Source organism: Ostrea edulis, chromosome 2 (assembly GCF_947568905.1).
Source record: "Ostrea edulis chromosome 2, xbOstEdul1.1, whole genome shotgun sequence".
In the NCBI taxonomy this organism is placed as follows: domain Eukaryota; kingdom Metazoa; phylum Mollusca; class Bivalvia; order Ostreida; family Ostreidae; genus Ostrea; species Ostrea edulis.
In genome coordinates, this window is record NC_079165.1 from 37,874,573 (window position 1) to 37,896,302 (window position 21,730).

The window sequence follows — 21,730 nt, forward strand, 5'->3', positions numbered from 1 at the left end:
AGAACTTTAAAGACCAGAACTTCTTCGCGTGGATAAAAAGCAAATACCACAATTAATCGAACAAGTTAATTTTTGTAAGAAAGCATAAAAATGTCTAATAGATGTCACATTTTATAAAGAACAATTTAAACTTTTGAATGATGTACGTAAGATTTCAGAATACAATTATCTGACACAATTGACCTATGCAGTAATGAGTACATAGGCGGATCCAGGAATTTGAGAAGGGGGGGGGGGGGTAGCACTTGATCTTTTTCGGTATTTTTTCACAATCTCTAACCCACCCCATTCACACCTTTTGCTTGTGTTCATAACATCTTAGGGAGATCTTAAGATAGTTTTAAACATAAAAATGCTTTGATTATTTATTATTCACCCCCCCCCCCCCCCCAAGTTCTAGTCATTGTCATAGCCATACTGAAATCTGATTAATATGTATACGGTGTGACCGTTGAGACGAGCGAAGACCCATTACATCTTACCGCCTAGGTCCCCAGAATCTCTAGGGTATATGGTGCAAAATCCTGTATCTGAGCATTTCCTGGCACTTCTTTTCCACTTTCAAATTGTCAGCTTCTTGAACAAAACTTTTATATTAATATACTTTTTAAGAATTCTTTAGTCATACTTGTATCTGACGAAATATCGTAAATATATATCAGTGTTTCGTCTTATTTATCCTAAAATTAAATGATATAATGATGCGATCACATGCAAGTATCCATCTTTCTTATCATTTTCACTCAAAGTCTCGTTAAAATTGATAACTTAATTTTTTTTGGTCGGCGAAAAAAGGGGCCGGTCCCCCTGGAACCCCCCCCCCCCCCCTGGATATACACATTACTGTTAAAACAATGCTTTGTTTTAAGACGTAATTGATGAAATAAAAACTGTTATTCAATGAAAAACAATTTTCACACAGTAGTATATACACTGTACATTGTCAACATACACCTGTCAAAATTTCATTTGGAGTTTTCGAGTAAAAAAAACAGTTGGTAAACCCGCAACCTATGTTAATACAATGAATTTTTGATAGGGTTTCTGATAAAATTCATATACTATAGTATACACTGCAAAATGAATGAAATTCATTTTCACATTTATACTTACCGATAACGTGTTTACAGAAACGAGACTCCGAGTCGAGTAGCTGTTTTCAATCCGTATGTATTGTTATATATATATATATATATATATATATATATATATATATATATATATGCTTGATAAACTCGTCAATACCTCTAGCGGTAACTCAGTGTGTGCTTTGATTGGCGGAGACCATCCTGATGATCGGAAATTAATTCAGATGGCTGTTTCCTCTCTGTTGCCAAATTTCATCGTGGTTCTTGAATATGAATCTTTTAATTTTTCTACAAAGCATCGTATTCAACATCTATCTGACACATCAAAGCGTTCGGTTTGAATAAATGAAAATAATTGACAGAGCTTCCCGGAAACAACCATTCTTATAATGACAGATCAGAGATGCGAAAGCAGTTTAATGAGGAATAACAAACCAGAGAAATATGACATGAATGGAAACATCAATATTTTGAAATTGGAAAGTGTCAAATTTAATTCATTTAGTTGGGGGGGGGGGGGGGGTGCAGTTTTAGTAGAATGTAATCTGAGAAAAAAATAAAACACCTGCTAGTCTCGAACTTACGAACTGCAGATCATCAGCTGACAAATGAACCTACCGGGCTCTCCGGCGAGGCTATCATATTTGATAGAAATACAATAGTACATGTGTTGCTGATAGTTATATCTAAATCTAAGTCAGTTTTATTCCTCCTGTAAAATACGTGTGTTGGCTCATTACAATAAAATTGTATGACTTATTACACTAAACTTGTATTTAATGGCTCAATACACTAAATTTAAATTGCTCTCAATTATTCTATATGATTTTTTGTGTGATTTTTTTTCCCGGAATGATAAAAAAGGTGTTTTGTTTGCAAATAAGATATTCTAGAGTCCAAACTGTGATTTGATGCATGATTTGAATATCTAATAAAGCATGCATTAATGACTCTGGTAGACGTTCTAATTTTTTAGATTTCTTTTAAATGAAAATTGAAAACATTATTTGTTATCTGCTATAAGCTTCAACTTCAAACAATGACTCAAGAAACGGTGGACATCAGAAGTCCTATATAGCTCAATGCACCAGAATGTGCATACATTAAAATTATGATCTTGGCATCGATCTATGATTATTTCATCATAAAGTTGTAGAAAGACAGAAAAACAGACGATTCCACAACAATATTCCCCTCTTTGATCTCCGTAGCACAACAAATAGATTCCTGGGTCTTAATGGTCCCCAGAGAATGACACAGTGAGAAACTAAAACATGACGTGATGCTTGTACATGTATTGGCGATAGACTGTTGCAAAAAAAAGCATAATCTCTCTAGAAGTCTTTTGTGGTGAAATAAGGGGAATTAGCCATTACATTTTCCTTATCAATGATTTCCAATACCCCGAAATTACAGGTACCATATATATCACTGTATTATTCACAATTACCTTCCCAAGGTACATGTATGACCACCTTTCGAAAACTGCACCACGATAGAATTAATAGATTATAACATACATATAACAACGGGTGAGAGGGAAAAAAATATCTAGTAAAAAAAACACACATCACCAATACAAAGATATATATCTATAGACACATTCATGTATCAATAGATCTGCTTCAACCCACAGGCAATTACATCGCTTGGGGTCAACTTTACTATAGTAAATTCGACCCCAAGCGATGCAATTGCCTGTGCTTCAACCATCTTTCTCCTCGGAGAAATTCACAATTTCAAGTCTTTGACATTTCAGTTCATTGTACAGGTGTCCTTTCAAGATAGAAATATGAACCTCATGCACACAGAAACTTGCTTTAAAAATACTTAAAAAATTTATACTCAATACATTTGTAAGTCAATTTCGACGGCTTTCTCAAATTCATAAAAAAAAAATTGTATGATTCCAATCTTTTTGTGCAAGTCGATGCAGCTTCCTAAATTTACGTTTTGTATTTTTGTAGGTTACATATATGTGTCTCTTGGTGATCCGTCAGATTTCTTGATCTTTTTTGAGTTCCGCATTTCGTAATCGGCGTCCTGTAGTTCTAAATTTTTTCCAGTATGATTTAAGATGCGGTTTGAATTTTCCATATGGTATATCATACTATGTTCTTCAGGAGTTGATATGGTGAACAAGGAGCATATCGATATTTTCCTTAGATAACAGGAGTTTAAAATTAAAATGTTGCCACGTGTATTCTTGAAGGCTGCTATCTCGTTATTGTCGGCAGATTTCCATTTGGTAACGTTTCTTAAATAATCTGGAGAAAATAATAGGCATATCAATATGGAGCGCCACATTAACATAAACTCAAATAATTGAAGATATCATCAATTCAATTATTGCTTTCTTTAATTGAATTAATGCGCGCATTAAACCAATTATTGCTCTCATCAACTGAATTAATGCGCGCTTCAATTCAATTATTGCTCTAATCAATTGAATTAATGCGTACATCAATTGAATTAATGAGAGCAATAATATATCTGATGCGCGCATTAATTCAATTATTGCTCTCTTCAATTCAATTGAGGAGAGCATCAATTTCGTAGAAATATTGCTCGCAATAATTATAATTTAGAGCTCGGTATAAATAATTTGATGATCTCTTTAATTCAATTGAAGATATCTTTAATCATTTACAATGCTTTTGTGTAAGGAATTAATGCGCGCATCAATTCATTTAAAGAGAGCAACAAATCAATTAAAGAGATCATTATAATTCAATTATGGATATGTTGAATTGAAGATATCTTTAATTAAAACATTGTTGTGACGTCAGTTCATTGTTTTGACAGTACTTTATTTTTCATACTGTACTGAACATAGTCCAGTATTATTAAGAGCAGGCCAATATTATGAGAAATACTGGACTGACAGTAAAAACCAGGAACAAAGACCTCTCTTTGTTGTTCGAGAAAACATATTTATTATTTATCAAATACAATATTCAAGGCATGAAATATTCCAGTAAATTATACGAAATGAGTGTTTCATGAATAATCCGGATATGAAATCGTTAAGGCACCACAGTTATAAATCCATATCACAATCATTCATTTAAACACATGCACATTAAAGTCGCAAATTCACTGTTACATCCCCGGCAGTGATGTTTATTTCTTTTCTCGATCTAAAGGAAACACTTTCATTGAGCTTCACTTTTTTCGGCTCCGGCGGGGACACTGTGGACGGTTTCTGAATTAAATCACTAACACTCTGTAATTGTTCATCGGAGGTGCGTTTGTAGTTGTGAATCGCAGATGACCTGACGAATCTTTTATTTGCTCTCAAATGATGCTGCAGTGATATGATTATTTCATACACTGTATTCGGATAGTACTCTTTTCCTGCCTTATTTCGTACTTCAAGAATAAAGAATTTCAATGCCGAATTCAAATGTTCATTAGACATAGTCAGAAGTTCGCCGTGCCATTTCCGCGCGTTTTTCCAAGAATTAAAGACACTCACTGCCCAACGTGTCTTGTTAATGGTATTGACAGGTTTGGAGTTCAAAACAAAGTCTTGTACATCGTGTTCCTGTAAAGGCAATGCAAATCGCTCGAAATTGTCCACTTTCTCTATTTCCTGTGAGGCCTGAACTAAGGTCATTGTCTGCATCTGATATATCAGAAAAACAGTCACTTTTAAGGTCAAAGTTCAATTTAAAATTTGGTTTCTTCCTTCTTTCTTCCTCTAAATCCAGAATATCATTCAAAATAGCATCAGAATTCTCGTCTGCTAAATCCGTAGTGGTATCGCGAAATTTATTTTGAGTAAGAGGGTAGTCATCATCTGAGTCCATTTCTTCAAGGCACCCGGACTAAATGCTAAAAGAGGGATGCGGCTTCTGTTTTTATACCAGTTATAAGCCTACGTGTCAGTATCATATTATGAAGGTTCCCAGAAAGGAACGTAGGAAATCAATGTTTTGTTTTATCTAAAACATTCTTTCCGAACACCCTTTACGTCCCCTCATTCACCCCCAAAAAAACCAACATGTTTTGTTGAGTACAGTCTTCAGACAATAGAAGCGTTCGAATCGCTTTCCATGAACAAAACCCTGTTTTGAGGAGTACCGTATTATGACAATTGAAATGATGAGCTAACAGTTTTTTGTGAATTTAAGACAAGATTTGACCTCGTGTGCCATTAAAGTTTATGAATTCCTAATATATCAAAATTATTAAAAACAAATCAGAAACGAAAGGTGTAAATATATTTGTCTATACCAATGATTATTTGTACGTGGGTTTTTTGTGTGAGTTTAAATGCATTTGTTTTTAGATAGAACAATGTTTTAAGTAAGATACAAGACTCGATGGTCTATTGTGTCAGATACGGGACTGATCACTCGCCGCTACGCGGCTCGTGCCAGTCCCGTATCTGACATAATAGACCATCTTCGTTTTGTATCCCTTACTTATATAGTTGCTCTCTCTAAAAGAATTATTGCTCTCTTCAGATGAATTAAAGATATCACTAATTCAAATGATGAGAGTAATAATTGAATTAATGCGCGCATTAATCAATTATTGCTCTCATCAAATGAATTAATGCGCGCATCAATTCAATTATTGCTCTCATCAAATGATATAATGCGCGCATTATATCAATTATTGCTCTCATCATTTGAATTAGTGATATCTTTAATTCATCTGAAGAGAGCAATAATTCTTTCAGCACCTCAATTCAATTGTTGATATCATTAATTCACAGGGCCGTAAATTAACCTTCAATTTGGAGGAGGCAGGAAATTAGGCGGGGGTCTGGGGGCCGCCCAGGCCCCCAGACGCTGAGCACATTTTGTGCACACTGAACACGTTTCGTGCAAAATCCTTGATTCTAGGGCCTTCTAAGATGTTACTTGACTAACTCATTCTAAAAGAAATATTTGGAATGCTTTTTAAGGGAGGTATCATGTTCTTAGTTATTGGAAACAACATAAATTCTAATGAACTTTAAATTTTTTTGGCTCAAAAGTTGGAGGCAGCTGCCTCCTCCGCCTCCATGTAATTTACGGCCCTGATTCATTTGAAGAGATCATTAATTCAATTAAAGCGCGCATCAATTCAGCTGAAGAATTAATGCTATCATCAATTCAATTAATGCGCACAATAATTCAGAATTGAAGATATCATTAATTATTTGAAGAGATCTTTAATTAAATTGTTGATCGTATCAAATGAATTGATGATATCTTCAAATAATTAAAGATATCTTCAATCATTTGAGTTTATGTTAATTTGGCGCTCCATATATCAAACAATGGAAAATGATCAAACACTTTGTTTCAGTGTTGAAATATTTCTTTATATTTAATTTCTGTGAAAGACATTCAGGTTTGGTTTTTATTAAAATGATTCCCATATTCATGATTAGCATAAACTCAAGTAATTAAAGATAACATCAATTCAATTATGGCATGCGAATCAAATAAATTAATGCTCTCATCAATTCAATTGTTGAAATCATTAATTTATTTGAGGAAAGCAAATATTCACGCATCAATTAAACAGAACAATTAATGCTATCAATAATTCAATACACACAATAATTCAGAATTGAAGATATCATAATTATTTGAAGAGACCTGCTTTTGAATTATTGTGCGCATCAGATGAATTCTTCAAATAATTAAAGATATCTTCAATTATTTGAGTTTAGGTTAATTTTATTTTGCATATCATTTCAGTTTTTGGAAGATGCACATTTCGGTAGTTAATGTAATTTCAACAAATTGTTAGATTTTAAGTATCTTTACAATAGTGTGAATCAATGGCTGCATAATATTTCCCGACTACCCGTGAGCTAGCTGCCGTTCTCCGAAAGAAAAATAATTCCTTTTGCTGTAGTTACTGCGGTACCAGCTAAATCGAACCACGTTGAATTCCATGCTAACATGTTTCAATTTATTTTTCTTTTATGATTTCTCTAGCTTCAGATCTCGGTGAAAATAATGGGGCAGACCAGAGAGCTTCAGATCCACCCCTTACAAAAACCTTCGATTTAAAATAAATGCACGATTGAGGCTTTACATCGTTACATTTTAGCATCACCGTCTCATATTAAAAAAATTCTTAACATGCATATTATACCGCCATGCGACTCGAAAACCCAGCTTCCAATTATTCCGTTTATTGACATAGCCACGAGAGCTACGGATCCGCAGCTGTGATTTCCGCAAACATTTATTGACAAATCATTTCGAATAGTTTGAATATTTAATGCACAGCTTTCCTTTAGTCCCCATCCCCACCACTACGTTTACATTTTGCTATTGAAAACGGAGTGGAAGGCACGGACCACACTTATATCACCAAGAGTTTATAGGTATTTTACGTCTAGAGGAATAGAATAATGAAATACAGTCGAGGTTCGAACTAGGCTTTCATGAATGTTTGAAGTTTGCTTACATGTGTAATGGGAAAATAAGCATGGCATTTTTTAAAAGTTAAAATTCCGAGAATGTGCTGCAAGAATTCTATGATACAAGACCCCAACCGTGCGCAGAAAAATGTGCTGGAAATCAATGGTTTTTCCACACTGGTGGACCTGTAGCTCCCTATTATGCACCAACCACCACGGTTTTGACTAGGTGGCATAAGTATGGCCTCTTTCCAAACATTGTCTGGAACTCTATCTAAATGGGATAAAAGAGATCCCCTTTGGCATTGATATATGAACATCTACACCATAGGACCACCTGTCAATACAATTATTTATAAAACAATTTCATTCTTCTTTTCCTATTTCAATGTAAATTCTGGGGTTTTTTTTGGGCATGCTTTCATGTCTTTCTATGTTTCATTTGCTTGGAAATAACATATTTTGATTCTGCACACTAGTTGCAATAAGATTATAGCGGACTTGAGACAGAGTCCTTCCTAAAACAAAACAAACCATTTGTTAGCTCTTCACAAGATTTATTGTTTGACAGCAAATTTTCTCATAGGGTAGAGTCTTTCTTTGCGCTGTTGTTTCCGTGACTTGATGGACTTTTCGAATGGTGTCAGGGCCCTCCTCATTGCCCTAGTCTTCTTCTTGCGGAGGTCTGTAGGCTTTAGACGCTTAGATCTGTAGTATTTCCTAAGGTTCTCCTTCTGTGTCTGGTGGATCACTGTCAGAACTCGAGCAATAGATTTTCTCACTACACGACTGAAATAAAAATTATCAGGATGTAATTTTCCTACATAGCTTAAGACATTGTCCATAACACAGGCTATATTATGGTATATTATGCATTTAAGAAATAAACCACAATTGGTATTTTTCAAGTAAAAAAATATCTCATCATCCATCTGCAACAAGAAAGCATGGAATCACCATCACAAAATCAATCCCAAGTACTTGTATTAAAGCAAAAAAATAAAAAAAAAAAAAATAAAAAATAAAAAATAAATATATATATATATATATATATATACTTGAACACACGTCATATGGGACCAATTCAAGGTATCACCGGTAATTATTTTCATTATATATTACTTTAGAGGGGGGAAAATCAGTTTGCAAAATTGATGCCAAATAACACATTTGGAAATGTTCTACCGGGTATGCTACCCGAGACGGAAAAAAATAATCCACAAACAAGACTACCCTCAAATCCACGTGTTTTTCACGTGTGTAAACAGCCGGAGTGCACCTCAGGAAGTAGCCTGAGCTACCAACATTAAATAGTTCCTTTGTATTTTGATTATTTCTACAAATTACACAAAATTTCCTTATCAGGGGTACAAAATTTAAGAGAAAATAAGAAGTTTTGACCCAGGGACCAGAAATTTCAATCACAAGTTTATGTCTAAAACCCATTTTACTATGACATTTCAGTCTGTGTCTCTGTATGCTAGAATAAAATGTATGAATTTGCTGTCCAGGACTTTAGAAAACAAGGCATCTGCCATCATTTATTTGTTCCTGTTGCGGCACTTTCCACTTGAGGTAGTATCTATAAATGCACTCATTCACATATGGCCCTGGGTATTTACAATAAAGTAATTATTACACAATTTCAATCTAGTTTATCAAAATCAGTCAATAGTTCGTAGTTTTGATCAGAGATGCAAGAATTCATTTCTATCAGGGCCCTTCTACTTGATTTTTATAATCCCAAACTTTTGATTTCATTTTCCATAGATATGCAAAGCTCTTGCTAGTAATTTTTTTTTATTGTTACCACTTTCACAGGATTCACTTTCCTTCTTCTCGGCCACCATGTTAGTGTTACATGAAAAGGATTTGCTGACTGGTAATTCAATTGCTGTACTTAGGACAACCGCTAATTGATTGTTAACGCTAATCATTACATCAGTAAGTCTAAACCTAGCTCCACACCCTCTCATCCGGGGACAACAAATTTCTCAATTTTGGTAGAAGCATCCTCAATCATGACTACACATACATAAAAGATTTTTAAAGAATTCTTTCAAGGTTTTTACCCCACTCCTAAGGTCCTAGGGGTGCAGTGACTATGATATTCAAATTTTAATTCCTATTACCCAAAATGTTCCATACCAATAAATGACACTAAAATTCACTAAAAACAATCCCCAGCTGAAATCAGAATCCACTGCATATGGGATCATTTCCACTGCTGCATTTTCCAGAAATGCCTTAATGGTATCTGTTTTTCATCAATGAGAGCATGCTTCCACAAAGGAAGGATGTAATAATTGAATAAAAATTTCTCTTTGCATCGTATGTCACAGATTTGTGATGATCACAGTCTGCCGGCTTAATTGATGCAGTGTCTTGTGCTTGTTCAATACTTGTTCCAACACATGCACAATTTGTTTTACTCTGATAAAAAAAAATTGAAAAAAGTATTTAAGTTTGTCTGCAACCCATTTTAATTGGCATGCATTCAGTCTGCATCTCTGTATGCTAGAATAAAATGTATGAATTTGCTGTCCAGGACTTTAGAAAACAAGGCATCATTTATTTGTTCCTATTGCAACACTTTCCACTTGAGGTAGTGTCTATAAATGCACTCATTCACATATGACCCTGGGTATTTACAATAAAGTAATGAACACTCATTTATTATACAATTTCAATCTAGTTTATCGAAATCAGTCAATAGTTCGTAGTTTTGATCAGAGATGCAACTTATTATTTACAGTATACTCCTTGTCGCACCCACTACAAACTGCACAGTCTGCGTCATATCAAGGATTCATTTCTAACAGAGCTTTCTACTTGATTTTTATATTAAATCCCACACTTTTGATTTCATTTTCCATAGATATGCACAGCTCTTGCTAGTATAATAATTATTTTCTATTGTTACTACTTCCACAGGATTCACTTTCCTTCTCCTCGGCCACCATGTTAGTGTTACATGAAAAACATTTGCTGACTGGTTATTCAATTTTTAAAACAAAATTATCTTTCTTGTTGCTGGTTTTTACCCCACTCCTAAGGTCCTAGGGGTGCAGTGACTATGATATTAAAATTTTGATTTCTCTTACCCAATATGTTCCATACCAATAAATGACATTCAAAATTCACTAAAAACAATCCCCAGCTGAAATCAGAATCCACTGCATATGGGATCATTTCCACTGCTGCATTTTTCAGAAATGCCATAATGGTATCTGTTTTTCATCAATGAGAGCATGCTTCCACACAGGAAGGATGTAGTAATTGAATAAAAATTTCTCTTTGCATCGTATGTCACAGATTTGTGATGATCACAGTCTGCCGGCTTAATTGATGCAGTGTCTTGTGCTTGTTCAATACTTGTTCCAACACATGTGCACAATGTTTTACTCCAATAAAAAAAAATGGAAAAAGTACAGCACAGGTCTTTTATTCTGTAAAAATACATGTAGCAGTAGAAAATGATAACTTATTAACTTACATTTTTGACAGTTTGGATGCTGCACCACCAGTAACCTTTGCAACTCTCAAGGTACCCAGTTCCTGAAAAAATTAATTTACACAATCTCTGAACAGAAATCCAATATTTAAATGTAGTGGTTTCATAAATGCACCAGTCCACTGGGTATCCCTGGTTAATTTAGAAAGACACTGATAAAATTGAAAATTCATTAGTATAAATATTTGACAAATTTTAAAACCTGACATTTAAAATGCAACTTTGAAATTATTACACTTTCAGTGATTTTCATTCTCTGTAGCAGGGCCTGGGAAGGGGACGGGCCATGTGCACATACTTTGATGCAATGCGAAAATTATGTACATTCCCAAATATTTCTAAAATTGCATGCACACATTCTTTTACAGTTTGTTTTTGGTGATATCGAAAACTTCCCTCCACGGTAAATAAAATTTTTCGAGACTTCCCGAACAATAGTCAACATGCCGACAAGGCTGGCAGATGCAACATAACATCACGATTTCTATAGTAAATCAGGTACAGGTCCCAAGGAAGGTTTATTGTTAAGTGTTTTATGCTGTTTCAGCAATATTTCAGCTATGATAGAGGTACAGTTGATGTTTACAATGTTAAAGTTAAAGATGCCAATTTACAAGGTATGAAAAGTGATGTGGAATCGACAAGTTCATATAATAAAGAAAATAGAAAGTTCCATAGATGGCTTACGATAATGAAACACAGAACATGTTTTGTAAAACAAAATGGAAAAGAGAATATGTTTATACAAGACATCTTGTTAAATAATAATACATCAATTTAAGAATCCATTTAAGTTTTTTTTTTATTTGCATCAATTTTATGGGAAATATGACCATTTATTCATTTAAGGCAACACAACCTATAGCTGCAATAATGTAGCCCTATCCGATTTTTTTATTCTGAAGTTTTCTGGATAGGGCTACAATTCCATAGGATCTCCATAATGGTGCAAAATAATTTTTATGAATAAGCAATAATAAAGCTCCGTGTGTTAGTCCCAAATGTTGTTTACATCAAAAGGAGTACCAACTCTGTGCTTGGGCATGCTTATTAATAAAGGTGTTTTTCATTAAATATCATGTACAGCATGCAAAATTCTTCGTCTCCTTGTTATCGCGAGATCTGGTCGGTGGATCTACTGAAAAACCTAAACATTGACTTATTTAACTATCTGAGCGAAAATGTAGATACTTTCAAAGAGCCAATCCGACAAAGAAAGGAAAATCATATGGTTGCAGGAAGAATTTACACTCTGCTGTTCATTTTTAACTTGACATTAAATCTAAACCTTTTAAGTACCGACGAAATAGCTTTCTCCTCCGTACTTGTCCATTGATGTAAATACTACCTTATATGACATATGCAAATAACTTGACAATCGGAAGTTGAAACTTCAATACATCAAACATGGTGCACAAATATGAATCGAGAAATTGGAATATATCGAAATTGTTGAAAACGGTAGAATAGAGCTACACAAATTGTAAGTTGCAGGTTGTAAATTTATATATATTGACTAAGAAACATAGAATATCATTATATTTACAAAAAGAAAGTCAGCAAATGTTTAGTGATTGAAAATGTTGCGGGAGTGAATCACTCCCGTATTTGCACCATTACGGATATCCTGAGGAGTTGTATTTGATACCTAACTTGCATTTTCAGATTATAAACCGTTTCAATTCTTACATTTTTAAGTTCATCCAACTGTTTGGTAAGATCCTCCTTCTTCTTGCCACGGAGATCCTTTGCCTTAACCTTTGCCTGAAAAAAAATCACGAAGGTTTCTTTATTTGTCTATAAAATAATGAATGCTATGTCTTCTCAACTGCATTTACAGGGAAAGGGTTACAGTTTCATTACGAGGAAATTCGGGTAAATAGATCTGGAAACAACTATAAAATTGTCCTAACTTTCCAAAAAACAATGATTTACATCTACCCAGGTTATATTTCATTTATCACATCATAGTATCACTTCAAAAGTATATTTTTGGTATGATCCAACACGATATTTCTCGTCTGTACTATTTCGATGCACAACCAGTCGATATAAAACGGACATTATGTGCAACATTAAGGATAAAATGAGAAATTTTGTGGTGTAACTGAAAGAATAGGGATTTATTTATTTGAAAAAAGACGATGTATCTCAAAATAACATTTATCAGCTTCGATGATAACGGATTATTACAGATGCGAAAATTTTACCATGTTGACAAATACTACGGCGACGATAGAGGGCGCTTATATTACCACATTCCCAAAATATCGGGTGGTTATAATACGAACCTGAGATGAAACATAATCCGGATTAGTGCCCAGACGGACGTTTTTATATAAAAAATTTATCATATACGATGTATGTGTGTGTATCTAAAATACAGTTTTATATCGATCCCTCTTCTTCTTCTTAGAATGAAATTTTCAAATGAAAATTTCATTTTAATTTCATTTCTTCTGCAACTAGGGGGCATAAGAATAATCTTGTAAATAATTCAATAAAATAGGGAAAAAAATTAAGCAATGTACGTATTTACTAACTCCTATTTCATCTTGACTTATTTATGGAACGACTTATCATGTAATACGCATATATTTAGGAAAGTGGTAAGCCGGAAAGAAAGAAGAACTTCCGGGGTGTTGGTGCAGAAGGAAACTCCAAAAAGCACAATGTCAAAAAATACGGGTGCTAGCAAGTTTAGAAAGGTAAATGTGGATGAATATGATGAAGAAAACTTCCAAGATAATGAAGACACAGATGTTTCTGAAGTTGGCCCCAACGAAAACGAAGTTGTCAACTATTTGAACCAATGTATCCTTTTATAAACTTTCTTCCGTGAGATTGCATGCCTATGTTTGCAATCCTTTTACACGTCAAACAACAGCTTAAATAACAGCAACAGAATCCACACATTTCTGTAAATCGTAAAGTGCAACAACGTTTATTTATTTCAAGTCTGTTATCATTTTACAATGTGCATGTATAGATCTATTTTCTTTAGAGGTGGACAGGCATAGCCTACACCCACTTCTCTTTGCAAACCATCCCGTTTTGATGCTGAATAACATGTAATTGCTGGAACCGGTGACGGTTTACACTTTGATTGACGTTTCAACTCAAATATGCTTGGATTTACTTAACAGACAAGCCATTTCCACAACTTTAACAAGTTGGGAACACTTCCCCTATAGCGAGATACAGGGTTCCAAATTACCGCTCGCCCACTCGCATTGGCAACTAAACTTTGCTTGTGGGCACCCAAAATTTCCGTTCTCATTGCCCACTTGGCGACCGTAATTGTCCGATCAACATTTTTCTTTCCGACCGATCCGAGTCCTATTATAATTGAAGTTCAATTTCTGGTTGAGGTTTTGCCACTTGGCGAGACATTCCTGTGGTATCAAATCTTCCAAAATGTACTTAAACCAGAAGTTGAACAACGCTAGGGTTACTTCAAACAAAACGAAAACGTCTGCTTTTACCAAAGTGGAAAGAAGGGGAGAATATGGTTCGATGACGGCGAAAAGGGGATGACGTGATGTGTGTACAAAACATGACACGAAAGGTCCAATCGTTGTGACAGCTTGCCCAAGTTATAAACTTGACAGCATCGTAAAGCTGAGAAATTTTGAAATCACATAAAAAGCCGGAAGAAACGTGTGTTAAAGTCAGACGCCGCGAAGATAATAAAGTCAATGAACTCTAATATTTTTGCTAGGTTGACGGATTGAGAGTGGAAATGAGAGGTATTCGAAAGAATTACGGAGAAGGAAACAGAATTTGAATATTGATATTTTATATTTTAAATAAATTGCAACGTGACCTGATATTTCTTTTTTCTTGTAAAGAAACCATGGTATTCAATTTCATGATATGTGTGGGCTACTGAAATTTCATGTGGGCTAACAGTATTTCTTATTCAGGGGCCCACTTGGCCCCTAAGGTATTCAGTCGAAGTTGGGACCCCGAGATATTTTTGCTAAAACGTGATTATCCCTCTCTAGTGTGAGTAAATATATCCTGTACAACAAAGAAAAACACCCGTGGAGTACATCTCTTCATGTTTCACGTGAAAAGAAGAAAAAGTGCTAAACTGTCTGATACTTCTGCAAATATATCAATCAAAACAAAAACACTCACGATGTGTATTGGATTTCAGACTGCTTCCCTCTTACGCAGAAACTTTGATATGCAGTTTCTTGACTATGTTGTCAATTTCATAGGAACAATTCGCATCATGTTGAGTATGTGTCGCACTTATTCAGCGTTACACGGGATTCGCCATTATTTTCAATAAAGACGCCAAAACGCCTGTTTATGGTAATGTTTACTCTCTCTCGCTAAAGAGGGATAATCGCGATTTAGCGAGAATATCTCGCTATAGGGGAAGTGTTCCCAACCTGTTTAACATTAATGCATGTATCTGTCACAAGGAAATTAACACTTACACCCTGTTGATCCAGTTTCCAGTCCCAGGTTTGAATTCTCTATTAGCGGTAGAAAAGAAATGAACACCCAAAGTCTGATAAAGTGGAAAAAAAGTAAACACGCATTTTGCTTCTCGTAAATTTTTTTGACATTTCATTTTTTAATATTCAAACATGTTTTCCTATTGATATCAACAAGAATAATCTTTTTTATTAAACCAAAAAAAGGTTTTCGAGAACCAGAATGCATGTTTATTAATTTTTTCAAATTATCCAACTCAGGATGTTCAATTTTTTTCTAGCGACAATACAAATTAGCACATCACTCAAACCCGGGACTGGGAACATGTGAAAATGGATTAACAGCTAGTAAGTGTTAATTTCTTTATGTCAGTTGCATTCATTAATGTTAAAGTTGTGGATATAACATGTTTGTTAAGTAAATCCAGCTACATTTGAGTCGAAACGTCGGTCGAAGTTTGAACCGTCATCGGTTCCAGCATTTACTCATTTTCCATAATCGAAACATAAAGGTTTACGAAGAGAAGTGGATGTAGGCTATGCCTTTCCACTTCTCTCAAGAGAATAGTATAAATCTAGCATGCAAATTTTATTGTACTGATTCATGTACGTAAATATTTGGAAACACTTTTATTATATCGGTTCCCAAAATATGGTGCTAAACTGAAGTGGTTTCACAATTGGTTAAATTATTAAAACAACAAAATTAAAGTAAAACCCATATTTGAATTCTTTGTGTAAACTGAAGTTTAAAAAACTGTAATTAGAAATAAAAACAGAATTCTAAAAGACATTCAGTTTATGCTCCAAAGTAGATAGAATCCGTTGTTTAGAAAATTTTCATGTGTGCGTTATTTTAAATATTCTCCTGAATATCCACATCACTGATGTTGATGAAAGCAGTTTGCGAAATTAATGGTGTACCAATAGACAACGTCTGTAAAAACAATCTTGTCGGGTCTACATTGATGGAAAGAGCGATAGACCGACTTGTCTAAAGGAAATTTGACCAAGTCATATAAACATCTGTGTCACATTGGGTTGTTTCTACCCACCCTTTGCTATGATAAAATGTTCTACAATTTAATGATAAATTATTTGAATCAGAGTACTCCATTTTTTAACAAGGGGGGATAGAACACAATTAACTCAATGTGTACTTTCACTTTCATCTTCGTGCATCTTTTGGTCAGTTTCCAAACCTTGTTGTTGCGTTTAGTATCAGGTTAAAAATATAGATCCAAGTTTTGTTACCAGTAGTGATCCCATTTAATTGCTGTTGATTATAGTTTTTGTAATTTCTAAGTGACTAGGAGGCCATTTTCTACATGGACACATTTTTACTTTTCTGCAAACTCTTAGAGGCTTTAATTGTTCTTTTAGATTGATGAAAACAGCTGTAATATTTGCACAGTTTTCAGCAGTAAAATTCTTGCATCTTCAGCAATTGCAGTTTTCATGTGCTACAACTGTAATTTTGGTGCTCTATAGGAATTTGTTGTGATCTTTAGGAAATGAAATGACTGCGGACCGAATGTCTACAGGATTTAAAAGTTAGTTTCGCAAACTTGTGAGCAAACTGAAACTCATTTGGGAGTGAGAAAGAATAATGATTCTTCCTATTTTGCAAAAAATATTGAGCAAGTATGGCATTGAAAAAAAAAAACTTTTAAAAACCCGTTTTTATTGATATTTTAGCCCATGGACACTTTGAAATGGGGCTGCCTTCAACATCCTTGCTTTTATTGATATAATTTTTTTTATCTATATAGAATGTTAACTCGAACGCCTCTAGGCTTTCTAATCAATTTTATTTCATGAAACATTGGCGAGTTTCACGTCTCAGCATCCGAGGTGAAAATGCAAGCAACGGTGTATTTACAGTCCACTTAGCAATGGCAAAGGAAATAACTGCTTGTGCACAGTTGTGTGCTATTGGGGACCGCCATACTAGAAACTTCCCCATATTTGCATGCTAAGAACCAAACCATTAGTGTTTCAAAGTACTTTCAGTATGTCTGTAATCCAGTATAAAATACAACACAATTCGTTGTAATTCATGAAAAATGTATATACATGTGTGATGATTTCATTTCTTTTCATCTACTTTAAACAGAAATTTTTGATTTGCCACCACTCTTTGTTGGACTTTATTTTCTTTAACACCTAAAAGCTAAAAATGTTGACGCACTAAAAGCTGTCTTACAAAACCCCCTGCAGGGCGGCAAAGATAAAAGAATGAAAGTAAGTAATGCTGGTATGAAAATGATTGTATATAACCTGACTGTGCATTTATTGGAAGTGATAGATGGACTTGGGTCATGTGGTTGTATGTAGTGTGTGGAATCAATAACTGAAGTTCTAAGGACAACTGGTCTACGGTAGTATCTTCTAAACCAAAAATGAATTAAGTGAATACACTTCTACTGAAATATCAAAATATTGATTTCAGTTTATTGAAAAAGTGTAATCATGTTCAAGGACTATAATCTGCATGCTATAATGTGGATCAAATAGTGCAGGATAATAGAATATGTAGTGTTTTTTGACAAATCGGCTTTCAGTCATTATTTTTGATTCCCTTGAATGCCCAGGAGAGGTGTGTTAGACTGGGTTTTTTAACATTTGTTAGTGAGCTATATTTAACATTACACAATTGTTTTTACCATTGGAAACAGAGCTCCAGATAAGGTGCGTATCAGAGTAAATACTCCTTAAATTTTACCAAATACGCATTTAAGTTGAAAATCATGCGTACAATTACGCATTAGCAAATGTAAATACGCTTTACACTCCCAAAGTAATGCGTATTAGTCCGCATATTTGTGATTCATGTAGTATGATCTAAATATGAGTTATCTATTTATATGAATTGAGGTTATCCATGATATTTACCGCTATGAAATACGTTTTGATGACAATCACAATTTTGAAAAATTGGAAGAGTTAACTCAAAACACTATCATATAGGCCTACTTGTTATACTTTCGTTCTTAAAAAGTTAGTGTGCGGTCGAAAGTACAGAACAAAAAACTTGTATTATCAATCGTGGACGAATGATATACAGAATTGGATCATAATCATGTGACTGAGTGTCTGACATATTCAAATTTAATGCATCAATGATAAATATCAAATTCCCAATGACAATGAAAAGTTTTAATAAAAAGAACTACAAAGGCTTTTCCCCGTAAATACATGTAGCTGGAGCGGTCTTTTAGTATAAACTTTAAGTTCAAGTTTAACGGAAGAAGTATCGTTTATCTGGTGACATCTGTGCAAAAGAGCAAAGATAATCAGTAAATTAACAAAGTACACTTTTGAATTTTTCTGAAAAGCAAAATACTCATTGATTTGAAAATCAGGGGGTAAATACTCTTTGTGGTAAAAAATTATCTGGAGCTCTGGGAAATCTCAATCCAGTCAGCTTCACAGCATTCATTCATTTTGTGACAAATCAAAATACTCTGTATTATATACATGTACCAGTAAGCTGTCTCACATATTAACTATTTCAATATGAAACTATTCTATTAATTGATTTACCTATATAGAAAATCTGGATTAGTAAAATTATTTTCACTTTGTAATTTGAAATGCTGCAGAACATACGCGAGTTAGTTTCATTATTATTTGTAGATCACCACGTATATCCATACACCATAATTAAAATAAACTGACAACTTCATCATGTCTGCTTTGGAGATTGACTGAATTTAAAGGGATTTTTTACAATCTTATTAACCCTTGACAGTACCGTTTTGGACTCTGCTAAACTTTTATTTCCTTGGGTGCATTCTGTAGACAATTTGGTCCATAATAATTCTAAGTGCTAGAGACAGAAACAATTTTCTGTAGACTTTTTGTCTATCAGTGACCATGAACTTTGTACGTTGTGCACAGCTGATCTCGCATCAATTTTTATTTCAATAAGATTTTCAAGTTTTATAATTGGCATTAATTTACTTATTTGCCAGTACTTCAGATTCCTTATATTATACAAGTACAACACATGTACATACTTAATTTGGCATAGTCTCCAGTCATTTTCAGTTTGTGAGAGCATAAAATCACAAGTGCTCTGGTATACTTTTGAAGGACTTATTTTATATAAAGAATAAGTGCATCTATCCATTGACTTTAAACCTCAGTAAATTATGAGAAAAGGAAGCTTTACAAAGATCCTTTATCTTTTACTCATGTGATTCACCCACATCTTAGTTATGTAATTCAAAATTAAGTGTCTGTACATGTATATGAAGACAAAGCCCGCATTTAAGGCATGTGTTAACATGTTTACTCAATTCATCATGAAAAGTTAAGGTTGACCATACTTTCAGTGTCTTTATAGATGTTGACTGCATGATTGTCTGATGTTCCTTGAAGAATGGTCACCATATATCATTCAAAGGAGAATATTTACATTTCTAATGTTTTTTGCCTTTGATACTTCTACAGATTGTAATGAGAGACATTTCCTCATGAATGTGCTGCATTTGTTACCAATGGACATATGAATCTTGATAAATAACATATGTGTATGTCTATTATAACGGCTGGGAATTCCAAGAGAAATATATAAGAAATAAATTTCATTTGTTTAAAAATACATGAAAAAATGAACTGCTATGCTTCATGCAGGCATACTTTTCATGAAGTGCTAACATGCTTCTTGAAGTATGCTGGCTTGAAGCATTGCAATTCATACCCACATGTATTTTGCAAAAATGAAATTTATTTCTTAAATTATACATTCAAACATGCACCCTATTTATGAAATTGAAAAAAATAACAATATCAGAGGGCGTCTATATTTTAACTGGGTATTGTTTACCTTGTGTTAATTCAGTTGGAGTATTAGGAATTCAATATACTGCAGTAGCTTACATGTGTGTATACTGTAAATGTTATGAGTACAAGAAAGTAAAAAAATTCTTCAGTGCTGGATACATATGGTAGATTATCTATAAATTGAACAATTTTGTTTAAACATCAAAAAAATCATGAGCAGTCTTAGTAACATTTGGTCAACTTTTTTGTATACTTTCAGGATAAGATAGTGCAGCTGGTAGTTCGAGTGCTGACTGCATTTAAAACCAGTGAAATTGAGAAGGGAGTTAGTACACTTGACAGCAATGCATTGGACATTCTTATGAAATATATTTATAGAGGATTTGAATTTCCCTCAGAAGGAAGTAGTGCGGCCCTCTTAACATGGCATGAAAAGGTTTGTAGAACACATGTTCAGATTAATGATAATGTTATTCTAAGGTTTTTCATGTTGGCTCTGATAGTATAATTAATTTCAACATTCTGATTTATATGAAGAAAAGATTTAGGAAAATGCCATCATAACCAGCAGATGTTAATTAATTTTTGTGGACGGGATGAAAGACACACTATAAAATGTACTAAATTTTTATTGTGCCACTTAGTACAATGTTATACATTTTTTTTATTACTTTTGGAATAGTTTTAAATGGTTATATGTTTTATTTGAGGTGAATTATAATGTTATCCCTCACAGGTGTATGCTGTAGGAGGCTCTGGCTGCATCATCAGAGTTCTAACAGACAGGAAGAATGTATGATGTCACACACACTCACACGAACAGTCAAACACAGCAATACATTAAACCAGGATTAGAGTGTGTATGTAATCAAACATGACTGTGATGATCCAATCTGGAAAGAGAAAGACGGGGAAACAATGTGATATTAAAGGAAATCTCTGCATCTCTTGATTTAAAGCATACGAAACTGAATTTATGAAAATGTCCATCATTCCAATTCCATACCGCTATGATGATTTTTTTTTATTATAATTTTTTTTCCGAAGTATTTCAAATCATGAGTCTTTTCTTTCTCATAGAGTACTAGCACATTTTAGTCTTTAATATGTGGTATTTAATCTTTTTATGTTGAAATATTTTGTTATTCTGATATTCATTACACATGTATAAAATGTCATATTTATGCCACCTGCAACCAGTGGTCACCTGTATTGATTATTGAAATAAATTGTTGATACAGTGTTTGTGTACCTGGAACATCCCTTCACAATATGGCATCGTTAAAAATGAGTAACATTCACAACCATTTTATAATATTGTAATCAAGATGACCAAGACCTTCACCTTCAACTTAGAAGAATAAGAAGATCCATTTAGGTCTCTACCCCACCACAGTCACAACCACCACCTACAAGCTATGTGGAAAGTATTAGTTGGAAGATTAAATGCTATTCTTTTCGTTATGTTGTTTCTGTTGATTATAAACTTTTTTTCCCCTCTCACTTACAA

The 21,730-nt window shown here is 33.9% G+C and overlaps 2 protein-coding genes across 3 annotated transcripts; one reads left to right on the forward strand and one right to left on the reverse strand.

The window, feature by feature from the left end:
• Positions 1–8,000: 8,000 nt before the first annotated feature.
• LOC125681276 (60S ribosomal protein L35) lies at positions 8,001–13,276 on the reverse strand. The gene is made up of 4 exons (XM_048921297.2): positions 13,189–13,276; positions 12,668–12,742; positions 10,961–11,022; positions 8,001–8,253 (listed from the first exon to the last, which is right to left on the reverse strand). The coding sequence occupies exons 1-4, from the start codon at positions 13,189–13,191 to the stop codon at positions 8,022–8,024; spliced, it is 372 nt and encodes a 123-aa protein (XP_048777254.1). The 5' UTR covers positions 13,192–13,276; the 3' UTR covers positions 8,001–8,021.
• A 292-nt stretch (positions 13,277–13,568) lies between these two features.
• On the forward strand, positions 13,569–21,461 carry LOC125680889 (actin-related protein 2/3 complex subunit 5-C-like). Of its 2 annotated transcripts, XM_048920694.2 has the most exons (4): positions 13,569–13,792; positions 17,603–17,673; positions 20,480–20,656; positions 20,957–21,461. In XM_048920694.2, exons 1-4 carry the CDS (start codon positions 13,651–13,653, stop codon positions 21,017–21,019), a joined length of 453 nt encoding a protein of 150 aa, XP_048776651.1. In that variant the 5' UTR covers positions 13,569–13,650; the 3' UTR covers positions 21,020–21,461. The 2 variants fall into 2 exon arrangements, with proteins under 2 accessions (XP_048776651.1, XP_056009899.1); XM_056153924.1 differs by having other exon boundaries at positions 13,578–13,792; positions 20,480–21,461.
• Positions 21,462–21,730: the final 269 nt, after the last annotated feature.

Excerpts from the sequence above, each read along its gene's own strand:
- LOC125681276 (XM_048921297.2), bottom strand. Across the intron at positions 11,023-12,667 it reads AGTTGGATGAACTTAAAAAT|GAACTGGGTACCTTGAGAGT; the intron begins GTAAGAATTGAA and ends TAATTTTTTCAG. Across the intron at positions 8,254-10,960 it reads GCATCCAAACTGTCAAAAAT|TCGTGTAGTGAGAAAATCTA; the intron begins GTAAGTTAATAA and ends TTTTTATTTCAG.
- LOC125680889 (XM_056153924.1), top strand. The coding sequence starts at position 13,651 with ATGTCAAAAAATACGGGTGCTAGCAAGTTTAGAAAGGTAAATGTGGAT. Across the intron at positions 13,793-17,602 it reads TGTCAACTATTTGAACCAAT|CTAAAAATGTTGACGCACTA; the intron begins GTATCCTTTTAT and ends AACACCTAAAAG. Across the intron at positions 17,674-20,479 it reads GCAAAGATAAAAGAATGAAA|GATAAGATAGTGCAGCTGGT; the intron begins GTAAGTAATGCT and ends GTATACTTTCAG.